This window comes from Macaca nemestrina, chromosome 12 (assembly GCF_043159975.1).
Source record: "Macaca nemestrina isolate mMacNem1 chromosome 12, mMacNem.hap1, whole genome shotgun sequence".
Taxonomy (NCBI): Eukaryota; Metazoa; Chordata; class Mammalia; order Primates; family Cercopithecidae; genus Macaca; species Macaca nemestrina.
Window position 1 is genome coordinate 77,076,539 of NC_092136.1, and position 12,571 is coordinate 77,089,109.

The 12,571-nt window shown below is 42.6% G+C and overlaps 1 protein-coding gene across 4 annotated transcripts in view; it reads right to left on the bottom strand.

Annotated features, from left to right (window-relative positions):
- LOC105468804 (integrator complex subunit 4) overlaps positions 1-12,571 on the bottom strand; it is a 111,774-nt gene that overhangs the window by 4,520 nt on the left and 94,683 nt on the right. For all 4 annotated transcript variants that reach the window (XM_011719181.2, XM_011719182.3, XM_071075347.1 and 1 more), the window contains 4 exons: positions 7,979-8,038; positions 5,392-5,551; positions 5,029-5,172; positions 644-764 (listed from right to left, as the gene is read on the bottom strand). In XM_011719181.2, coding sequence (XP_011717483.2) covers positions 644-764; positions 5,029-5,172; positions 5,392-5,551; positions 7,979-8,038 — 485 coding nt within the window. The remainder of the gene's footprint in view (positions 1-643; positions 765-5,028; positions 5,173-5,391; positions 5,552-7,978; positions 8,039-12,571) is intronic.

The following is a 12,571-nucleotide window of genomic DNA, read 5'->3' on the forward strand; positions in this document are numbered from 1 at the left end:
CCAGTGATAGTGCTCCTGAATCATCTCCAATTATTTGGGAAACACCACTGAGGTCAGTTCTGCCCCTATTCTAGGTTCTGCAGACCGAGGTCTTCTTAAGTTTTTAAAGCAGCCTTACTGGCTTGAAATGTAATCTCCTTTGTACTTGTATTCTCCCATTTTATTCTTATGGATTAAAAATCCTCAAAAGTCAGACATAGAAGTTGGAGAATGAAAAAAATTTTTAAAAATCCTCACAACTAATTTGCAGATTGAGAATTATTATTGTCATTTGGAAGATGAGGAAAAAGACTCAGAAAGGGAGAGACTTGTCCAAGGTGACCAAGCAAGTCGGTGGCAGAGTTAGGATAAGAATATAGTCTCCTGGTGTCCAGACCAGGGCCCTTTCCATGAAACTCCATTCTATCATAATCGCCTATATATCTTCTAACAGAATCATATCTCTCATGCAATCAAAGCACTGTAGCAAATTAGCCCAAATATACCCAGTTTGGCTTATAAACTCATTAATGAATCAAGTTCAATTCTTAGAAGGCCTGATTCATCCACATTTTTTTTTTCAAATTTTAAAAACCAAACGCTTAAGGGTAGGTGTGATCTCCAGCAGTATATTTTCCTGCCCACCCTGGCCCTGACTCCTTACCTGTCCAAGCAGTGTGGGAGAGGTAAACCTGAGTGATAAGCCGGTGCCGCCCTGGGCCAGGATTCCGGAAGTCTGCAGGCTTGGGGTGAATCATCTGAGCCTGGCCATCTGGATATAAGACCTAAAGGGTGACAGAAATGAGAAAAAGAGGCAGAAGCGAGAGGAGCATTTAACAAAATGGATGATGACATCTGTTGTGAACCTCAAAGCACAAGAAGAAAGATGACACCAACTTTCCTAAGACGGGGCCTTGAGGGGAGGTCAACACTGTAGACATCTCTATTCCTCTGATCCAGCATGAAGCAGTGTCCAGTAAACATTTCCTGAATTCATGGTGAATGAGTAATATGAACAGAGTGTCGCTATTAAGTGCAAGGACAGGTAAGAACATTAATTCTGATTATGAAAAGTGTTCTCAGGCACCTTCACCAGAAGAGCACTCCCTCCCTGGCTCTGAATCACACCATGGCCCAGGATCCATCACCAACCACCAGTATTTGGAGTTATTTTATAACTGCATTCTCTCCACTAAATTTCAAGCAGCTAGGAAGTCATTTATCTCTCTTTCTACAAAGACACAGCTCAATGAAAGGCCCACTCAAATCATTGGCCAATTCTTTAAGTCTCACGAACTGCGACAGAGTTCTTTCCTCAGCATCCTGGGGGACCTCCCAGCTCCCTGTGTAGACAGCCTACTACACTGCAGCGTACAAAGGAACTACAGGAACAAATGAAGCTTATCCTAGGACCAGGACTTGCTCTATGTAAATATGCTTATGAAGGCAGACTAGGGAACCACACAGGTCTTCCAATGTTGAAACTGTGGTCAATGTTGAAACTGTGGAAGACATGTCTCACCCACTTGCCATATAATCCTTCATCTCTCCTCAGGTGATGGGGCCTCCCCCTGATTCTACACTTTTCTTTCTTTCTTTTTTTTTTTTTAAAAGACAGGGTCTTACTCTGTCACCCAGGCTGGAGTGCGATGGCATGATCATAACTCATGGAAGCCTCAAACTCCTGGGTGCAAGTGATCTTCCTGCCTCAGCCTCCTGAGGAGTGGGGATTGCAGGCACATGCCACAACACCAGGTAATTTTCTTTTTAAACTTTTTTGTAGAGAAAAAAGTTTGCTATGTTGCCCAGGCTGGTCTCCAACTCCTGACCTCAAGTGATCCTCCTGCCTCAGACTCCCAAAGTGTTAGAATTACTGGCGTGAGCAACTGTGCCGGGCCTACCCTTATTTCTTTTTTTCTTTTCTTGAGACAGTCTCACTCTGTCACCCAAGCTGAAGTGCAGTGGCGCGATCTCAGCTCACTGCAACCTCTGCCTCCGGGTTCAAGTGATTCTCCTGCCTCAGCCTCTCAAGTAGCTGGGATTACAGGCACCCGCCATCATGCCTGGCTAATTTTGTATCTTTAGTAGAGATGGGTTTTCACCATGTTGGCCAGGTTGGTCTCGAACTCCTGACCTCAGGTGATCCTCCTACTTCAGCCTCCCAAAATGCTGGGATTACAGGTGTGAGCCACCATGCCTGGCCTACCCTTATTTCTTAAAGCTGCTACTCCCCACTCTAGTTCTAGGTTCCAAGCTCCCAAACCTACTATAGAAGAAAGATGCAGGTGTCTCAGTTTCCTGATCCTTATTATCTTTAAAGACAAGTGCTTGGGCTTCTTTTTTTTTTTTTTTTTTTTTTTTTTAAGAAAATGAAGGGGAGGGCCGGGCACAGTGGCTCACGCCTATAATCCCAGCACTTTGGGAGGCTGAGCCTGGTGGATTACTTGAGGCCAGGAGTTCAAGACCAGTCTGGTCAACATGATGAAACCCCTTCTCTAATAAAAATACAAAAATTAGCTGGATGTGGTAGCATGTGCCTATAGTCCCAGCTACTTGGGATGCTGAAGCAGGGGAATCACTTGGACCTGGGAGGCGGAGGTTGCAGTGAGCTGAGATCACTGCCACTGCACTCCAGCCTGCGTGACAGAGTGAGATTCTGTCTCAAAAAAAAAAAAAAAAAAAAAAAAGAGAGAAAAAGAAAGAAAAAGAAGGGCAGAGGAGGGCTGAAATAGCAATGATATTGGGAAAAACAAATGAACAGGGGCCACAATTTTTGTGTTCAGTGGGCATGGTGGCTCATGCCTATAATCCCAGCACTTTGGGGGGCAGAAGCGGAAGGATTGCTGGAAGACAGGAGTTTAAGACCAGACTGGGCAAAAAAGTAAGACCCCCCCAATCTCCACACACAAAAAATTAAAATTAGCCAGGTGTGATGGTGTATATCTCTAGTTCCAGCTACTGAGGAGGCTGAGGCAGGAGGATCCCTTGGACACAGGAGTTTGAGGTGACCATGCCACTGCACTCCAGCCCAGGCAACAGACAGAGACCTTATCTCAAAAAAAAAAAAAAAAATTCCCAGCATTCTCAGCAAAACTGTCCTTGGTGAAAGGCCTTGACTGCTCTGTGAAATGGTTGCTGGAAGCCTTCTTTCATTTGTCTACTCCAAAAGTGAAGCTTAGAAACCTATGGCCCAAATAGGTCAGAGGAAGGAAATGGCCAGTATGAATGATCATCAGGTAGAATACAGTAACCTAGATTAGGCTTACAAAAGTGTTAATGAATGGAGTTCTGCAGGGTCTGCTTTAAAGAACAGATCTACAGTATTTTAATGGGGAATGTAATCTCAGTGTCATCTCTGAGGCATGTTTACTGCTATATCTTTATCAAGCACCTGAAGTAGTGCCCAGAACAGAGGGATGATTCAGGGTGTGGTGACTGGACTGGATGGCACTTTCGAACCACTGGAACTGTCCCATGATGGGGCAGTGAGTTTCCCATCCCTCTACCTATAAGGTATCTAAAAGGTTTAGCCTTGCATGTGGTAGATGTGCTTTGAAGGGGTTTTTTTAGGAGACAGTCTAGGAGATGACCCTTAAATAACCTGCCTACAATCTCCTTCATGCTCAGTTGATCAGTGAAGTTATTTTCAGGGACAATGTAAAACAGTAGTTCTGCTGGTATCACGGACTACATATTAGAATCATCCATGAACTCTTAAACACTAGTGTCCATGGGCCCTATTCTCAGGATTTTGATTTAGTTAATGTAGGCTGACACCTATTCATCTGTTCTTCTTAATGCTTTCTGAGTAATCCTACAGTGCAGTGAAGGTGGACAACCGGACAACCATTAATGTGGGGAAAAAAACACACACACCAAAAAAAACAAAAACAAAAAGACACTGCAATATGCAATACAACTTCACAGCTAGCTCAGAACTAGTTCTCTGCAGGTCTCATAATTTATAATAATTCCTGCTTGGAAGCCAGAAGGCCCGTTCCTCTACTGTCACCATAGCCAAAAAAGCATCATCTTCAAGGTCTGATTCATCCTTACCTCCTCCAGGAAGCCTTCTCTGCCTGTTTCAGCCTATTTTTCTGTCCCCTTATTGTACTTCCTGCCAGTGCTTGCATCCCTGCTTTGACTCATATCCCTTCAGCCCTTCTCCCATATCCCTTGTGCCCTTCTCCTTTCCTTTCCTGAGCTTCCACCACACTCCAAATTGAGTACTCTAAAAGGTTTAGCCCTGCATGTGGTAGAGGTGCTTTGAAAGGGGTTTTTTAGGAGGCAGTCTAGGAGATGACCCATCCTGTGCATGTCTGCTCACCAAACCCTGTTTTCTAATTGCCTGCCCATCTGTATCTCTCTCACTGAAACTGCACACCCCGAAAGCAAGAACTGTGACATATTTACCTTGGCAACCACAGCACTTAGCACTTGCAATAGAGTAAACACAATTGCACAGATGGATGGAAGGAAGGATGAATGAGCGGACAGATGGATGAATGAAGTACTACCACTTCATTGTGAGGCTTAAGTGCACTGTCTGAATTGATTAGTGTCTCTACTACATTTCTCACGTGTATCTATTACATCTATGTAACTTGGGAAAGAATATTTCCTAGTCATCGCCTTTTCCCATCCATAAATTTTACCTGCCAGCTCACTGACTCACAGCCTGAAAGGAACTTGTTTATTACAGTTTTCTGTAACAAAAGACCAAATCTTAACATCACATTACAAGATTAGAAAAGGTCTTATCATTCAGTGAACCCTTACTGGGTCCTGGGGGCTTTAAATACATCATCTCTTTATGTCAACTCCTCCTGTTTGTTAGTTGTAGAATCTCAGACTCAGAGTTTAAAGTAACTTGCTCCAAATCACACTCAGCAGTGGTTGAGATTCAAGCCTAGGTTCTTTCCCATGGAGGCTCATTTCTTCTCCTGTTCCAGTTTCTGTCCCTCAGGTAGAGACTACAGGGGTACTAACATTAAATACTTCAACACAAGGTCAGTCTAGAAGCTCCATGAGGACCCACACTCGACAGACCTGGACCTTAACAGTGTTCTGAGGATCCTGCACATGCTCCAGGGTTGCATCAACATCCAGAGCCACCACCAACCCGGAGGTAAACCGCAAAGGGTTGTCTGACTCGCCCGCTGGCTCGATGATGGTGGCTGAGGCTTTGTGGATCTGTAAGCAAGAAGAAAATACTGTGATTCTAAAGCCAGGTCATTCCTGGATAAGAAAACACAATCTTTTTTCTGTCTCCTTATCTAATGAGTGGGCACGTGGGAGCCACTCAGAGGAAGAGCCTAGCCCAGTGGTTCCATTGGTCAAAGAAGATCACCAAGGTAAAGATTTTTGTCCGTCTGGACAGATTTGGCCTATAAGGGCCAAATAGACCCTGACCTGCTCTGGAAGTGGGAGATGCAGGAAGGCACTCTGTCGCAGCATGGTCTGTAGAATTTTGACCACTTCTGCAGGTTTAGATGTCATGAGTCGGGGCATAAGGTCAAGGAGTTTGTCCACAAAGCTGTCCTGCAAGTGGGGCAAATCAGCGATGAAATACCTAGAGGAACAAACAGAAGCAACTGACTCATTCAACTGTGTACTCATTCACCACAGGTTGGGCCCCAGACACCTACCAAACCCTGAAGCAGGAAGAATGATGAAGTGAGAGGACCTTGCAGTTTATGACCAAGATAGACTGGTACCTATACAAACATGCCTCACTCATGATCATCAGAAAGGCCTCTGTTTACTGATAACCATTATGTGCCAGGAATACTCTTAAGTGTTTTACATGATCTTATTTAAGTCCCAGCAATCCTATGCATCATTAGAATTTTTATTTTCATATTATAGATTCATTAATTATTTTAACAAATACATTTTTAAGACCTACGAAGCGCCAAGCACTATTTCAGGTTCTGGAAACACAGTGAACAAAAGAGAACAAAATGATTGCTTCAATGGAGCTTGCATTCAAGTGGCAGAAACACTGAGACTCAGAGGGGATGATGCCACATTGAGGCTCAGAAAAGTTAAGTACGTCACTGCTGGCTCGGACTGATCCAATTTTGTGCCTTGTGCCAGGGGACAGTCAAAAAATATCTCACTGAGGAGGTGATATCTATGCAGGAACTCAAAGGATGAATTAAGAACAACAGATGAAGAACTTTGGGGATTCAGAGCTATCATCTTCCCAAAAAATCTTTTCATCCCAATGGTGCAAAAACAGACTCTCTACTTTAAAGAATCTAAAGCCAAAAGTAAGGCATGAACTTATTTCAGATTCAAAACTAGAATTTTTTTTTTTTTTTCTTTTTGAGACGGAGTCTCGCACTGTTGCCCGGGCTGGTGTGCAATGGCATGATCTCGGCTCACTGGAACCTCCACCTCCCAGGTTCAAGCAATTCTTCTGCCTCAGCCTCCCAAGTAGCTAGGATTACAGGTGCCCACCACCATGCCCTGCTAATTTTTTGTATTTTTTAGTAGAGACGGGGTTTCGCTATATTGGCCAGGCTGGTCTCGAACTCCTGACCTCGTGATCCACCCACCTTGGCCTCCCAAAGTGCTGGGATTACAGGTGTGAGCCACCACACTCAGCCTCCAAACTAGGATCTTAAAAAGCCAAGCTAGATGGTACAATTTGCTAGAGAGCATTACCTGCTGGTGAAGGTAGTGTTGCAACTCAGCCCTATAAGAAGCTGTCATCATCCAAATGACAAGTACAGAGTCATAAAAACCTCAGGTTTGGTAAACTTCATGAGGGCAGAGACGATGAGTGAAAGAAATGAAACAGACTTCATCAGTGCTTTAAGATCCTATGTCTTCTCCCAGTATTATTCTGCCAGCATACCAAAAGTCTGGTCATTCCCTCGACTCCTATTTCTTCATCAAGCTTTCTATTCAACTACTGCATGTGCTTTAATGGATTCATTCCATATAAAATTCTGAAAAAATACATGTATTCTACAAAATAAAATTTACCTACAGAATTACAAAACAATTGTTTGTAGATTATAGAGAAATATGCAAGTGTAAGAATAGTGTGGGCCTGGTGCAGTGGTTTACACCTGTAATCCCAATACTTTGGGAGGCAGAGGCAGGAGGATCTCTTGAAGCTAGGAGTTTGAGACCAGCCTGAGCAACACAGCAAGACCCCATCTCTAAAAAAATACATTAAAAATTATCTGGGCATGGTGGCACATGCCTGTAGTCCTAGCTACTCAGGAGTCTGAGGTGGGATGATAGCTTTAGCCCAGGAGTTCAAGGGTACAGTGAGCTGTGCCAGCCTGGGTGACAGAGTGAGACCCTGTCTCAAAAAATAATAATGAGGTCAGATGCGGTAGTGGCTCACACCTATAATCCCAGCACTTTGGGAGGCCAAGGCAGGCAGATCACTTGAGGTCAGGAGTTAGAGACCAGCCTGGCCAACATGATGAAACCCCATCTCTGCTAAAATTACAAAAATTAGCCGGGTGTGGTGGCAGGTGCCTGTAGTCCCAATTACTTGGGAGGCTGAGGCAGAAGAATCACTTGAACCCAGGAGGCGTAGGCTGCAGTGAGCCAAGATTGCGTCACTGCACTCCAGCCTGGGCGACAGAGCAAGACTCTGTCTTAAATAAATAAGTAAATAAGAATGGTGTGAACGAACAGTGGTGAAAAAAACAGATGACTAATGATTTTTTTCAACAAACGTATTTACACGTTTTCTTCATATTTTTATGGCCTAGCTGAGTGCTAAATGCAAGTGATTCCTGGTAGGTTTAGTTTTGAAGCTCTAACTTCAAAGAAGTTTCTACAACATTAAGGAGAAAAAACCAAATTAGGGTTTTTTTCCTAATTTAAGGTTAACGACATGGCCACAGATGATAGCTTGGCTGCACTAGCTATACCAAGGAATGTGATTTGTGATTGTTCCTATTGCCTGCAAGTGCTATTCTCCGTGTAACCAACATTTAATAAGCCAGAAGAGTTATAAAATACTTACCTCTGAAAAAAGTCCACTTCTTGTAAAAATTTTTCGCACATCCCAAATAAGGGATCAAGTCTGTAGAAAAGAAATGTAAAAGGATTTGCTTGTGAAATCTGCAAACTGAGGAAGACCAAAAGTCCCAGAAACCTGAGCCTAAATTAAAGGAAAATTAGCATATTACACTGTAAAAATGATCTCTAAAAGTAACAGAAGACTCCTAATGGACCTGGTGGAAACACCTGTCAGGATCCCAAGACCTGATTAAACCACTGCAGTGCCCATTAAGCTCAAAGAATATTAAAAATCAAAGACTATCACAGGCTACACTTGGCACTAGACTCACTACGAATACAGGAGAGAAGCATAGCATGTGGGCAGTACAGTGTCAAGTTCCCCTTCTGCGGGAGTCCTGGCTTCATTAGCATCTCAGCTAGTATGGTCTCTATACCTACCTGATTTAGAGCTCATCTCCTTGCACATGAGCTGTCAGCATTGGGATGAAAGCTCCCAGATAGCTGTGTGGACTGCTAAAAGATCTATCCAGTTTCAAGAATCATTGCACTCAATGAAGCCTACAGCCATTGTATCTGCATCTTGAAACTACTTTTTTATATTTCCTTCTCGTCTACATGCAGTTTACTCAGAGATCATTTTTTCCATAGCGGTATAGCCTACTAATGTAGTTGACACTGTAAAGGCTCCAAGAAACATACCTAAAAAGTTGAGTAAATTCTTACGCAAGAGGGGAAAAGGTTTTGTTACTACTTTGCCCACGGACACAGATTGGTGTTCCTTCCTCTCTACCTTGATTTATTTGGCCTCACAGTACTTGAGAACATTTCATTTCAGGAAAAAGTTACTGCATACCTAAATAATCCAGGCAACATGCTAGGTCCATATGACTTACTAAGTTTTGACCTTTGTATGTTTTCTTCCTATTTCTTGTATGTAATTTCTGCATGAAACTTCCCACTTGTTTTCTTTAATATTTTATTCAAGCCGGGCACGGTGGCTCAAGCCTGTAATCCCAGCACTTTGGGAGGCTGAGACGGGCAGATCACAAGGTCAGGAGATCGAGACCATCCTGGCTAACACGGTGAAACCCCGTCTCTACTAAAAAATACGAAAAACTAGCCGGGCGAGGTGGCGGGCGCCTGTAGTCCCAGCTACTCCGGAGGCTGAGGCAGGAGAATGGCATAAACCCGGGAGGCGGAGTTTGCAGTGAGCTGAGATCCGGCCACTGCACTCCAGCCTGGGCAACAGAGCCAGACTCAGTCTCAAAAAAAAAAAAAAAAAAAAAATATTTTATTCATTGGAGGAATAAAGTTCCCACTGAGATAAAACAAGTACTCTTTCCTTATATAAAAATATGTAAGAGAATCATGTCAAGGTTTAGTCTTTTTATTAAAATATAGTCTCCTTGGCTGGGCGCGGTGGCTCAAGTCTGTAATCCCAGCACTTTGGGAGGCCGAGACGGGCGGATCAGGAGGTCAGGAGATCGAGACCATCCTGGCTAACACGGTGAAACTCCGTCTCTACTAAAAAATAAAAACTAGCTGGGCGAGGTGGCGGGTGCCTGTAGTCTCAGCTACTCAGGAGGCTGAGGCAGGAGAATGGCGTAAACCCGGGAAGCGGAGCTTGCAGTGAGCTGAGATCCGGCCACTGCACTCCAGCCTGGGCGACAGAGTGAGACTCCATCTCAAAAAAAAAAAAATAATAAAAATAAAATAAAATAGTCTCCATGAGTAGACTTTGTATCCTTCATCATACATTTCCTAGCACAGGCAGCATTCAATAAGTATTTGCTGAATGAACAAAAAATGGGGGCGAGGGTAGATGGCAAATGGAAACCTACTCTGGAAGTAACATTCATTCTAATTATTTTCCTGAAAAAAAAAAAAAAAAAAGTAGCACTTGAAAGTTTTTAAACTAATCTTCTACCAGAAATGGAAGTGAAATTTCATAGTGAGGTCACCCACCAAAGACCACAAGGAGTAAGAGGGCTAGAAGGGAGAATTCCAGCCAAGCAGGGGCACAAAGGAAAGCAATTTGGCCAAGCAGTGACATTTCCTTATTTATTTCCCTGATTATATAGAGAATCATCTTGGAGAGACTCCAGGCAGTAAAATACAAAAAGATTTGGGAACTCTCCCCAAACGTCAAAAAACACCAGGCATCCTCTTCAACATGCCATATATATGAAGTAGGCCTCTAATACTAAGAACTCCTACTTTTCCTTTGGTGTGAGGGAAGGAAAGCTATGAAAGTAAGGCTCACTCGGGGCTAACAATCATTAAAGAAGAATACAAATTACCAATTTAAACTAGTCTAGACTTTCATTGTAAGTATGCAAAGACAATGGAAAATGACTAGGTGTTGTAAACGACAATCAGGAGCTGTAAATGAGACCGAGCAGTTCTCAAAAACAGTTAAGGCAAGAAAGCACAGAAAACTTTTTTAAAAATTCTAATCAACAACCTCGGTGAGAGTTAACAGGGATTTAAAAGGATATTACACTGACAAAGCAAGAGAAACTGCTACAGAAACAGCAGATGAGAAGATGAGAAGCTATACAGCAGAAAAAAAAAAAGGAAAAAAATAGTAGAGAAGCACACTTGGAAATAAAACACATAATAATGAAATCAAAGTCAACAGTTCAGAACAGTGGAATCGACAACAATGTAAACTGAAATGATAAACTAAAAAGAGCATATAAAAGAATTTACTGGCCAGGTGCAGTGGCTCACGCCTGTAATTCCAACACTTTGGGAGGCTGAGGTGGGCGGATCACCCGAGGTCAGAAGTTCAAGACCAGACTGACCAAACATGGAAAAACCCCGTCTCTACTAAAAATACAAAATTAGCCGGGTATGGTGGCGCATGCCTGTAATCCCAGCTGCTTGGGAGGCTGAGGCAGGAGAATCGCTTGAACCTGGGAGGTGGAGGTTGCAGGGAGCTCAGATTGTGCCATTACACTCCAGCCAGGGCATCAAGAGCAAAACTCTTGTCTCAAAAAAAAAAAAAAAAAAAAAAAAAAAGAATTTACTCAGAATATAGAATAGAAAAACAAAGAAATTGAAATTACAAAAGGAAAGGTATAGGAAAAACAGATCCAGAAAATCCAACGTTCAGTGTGACAGACTAAAGTGTATACAAGAAGTAAAGAAATAATGGAGGAAAAAGAAAATCCCTGAGCTAAAAACAGCTGATACTTCAAACTCCCACTGAAGATCAGCAAGAATATTGAAAGAAAACACATACCTAGACATATCCTGGTGAAATTAAAGAAAGAAAATTTTAAAGGTGTCAGCATGAAAAATAAGCTGTAGGGAAGAGAACCAGACTGACATAAGACATCCAACTGTAACATTAAATACTAAAAGGGAACGAACATAGCAGAGGCAGAGAGTCTCTATGAACCTATTCTGGTTTGGCAGGGGTTACCCAATAAAATAAATAAATAAAGGCACCATAGCAATATGGAAATATTGGAAAATAATTCCATTTATGTATGAGAGCAAAGGAATTTAAAAAGCGACGGAGAACAGTGGTGGCAAAGCTGGAGCTAAACTTATAAAGATTATAAGTGGTGGCTCACGTCTGTAATCCTAGCACTTTGGGAGGCCGAGGTGGGAGGATCCTTTGAGTTCAGGAGTTCAAGACTGGCCTGGGCAACACAGTGAAACCATGTTTCTATTATTTTTAAAAATAAAAAATACTTTATAAAAAAATTAAAAATAACAATAAACAAGGATATAGAAAGATTATGTACTTATAACTTTAAAAGATTATATTTATAAACATAAAAATTAATACAAGCTACATTATAAAAACATAATCAGCTGAAACAAACTTCCAAGTTATTATTTTTTTATTATTTTATTATTATTATTATTTTGAGACGGAGTCTCGCTCTGTTGCCCAGGCTGGAGTGCAGTGGCGTGATCTCAGCTCACTGCAAGCTCCACCTCCTGGTTTCAAGCCATTCTCCTGCCTTAGCCTCCCGAGTAGCTGGGATTACAGGTGCCCACCACCACACCCAGCTAATTTTTTTTGTATTTTAGTAGAGACGGGGTTTCACCATGTTAGCCAGGATGGTCTCAATCTCCTGACCTCATGATCTGCCCACCTCAGCCTCCAAAAGTGCTGGGATTACAGGCGTGAGCCACCACACCCGGCCATATTTTTATTATTTTTAAGAGATAGGGTCTTGTTCTGTTGCCCAAGTTGGAGTATAATGGCATGATCATGGCTCATTGCAGCCTGGAACTCCTGGGCTCAAGGGATCCTCCCAACTCAGCCTCCCAAGTAAATAGGACCACAGGATGCACACTACCCATGTCCAGCTAATTTTTCATTTTCATTTTTTAGAGACAGGGTCTCACTATGTTGCTTAAGCTGGGGTCAAACTCCTGGCTGGGCTCAAGCAATCCTCCTGCTTTGGCCTCCTAAAGTCTGGGATTACAGGCATGAGCCAGTGCATCTAGCCCAAATTGTTATTATTATTTAGACCTTAACTGGCCTAAATTATTATTATTATTTTTTGAGATGGCATCTCTATCGCCCAGGCTGGAGTGCAGTGCCATGATCTTGGCTCACTGCAACCTC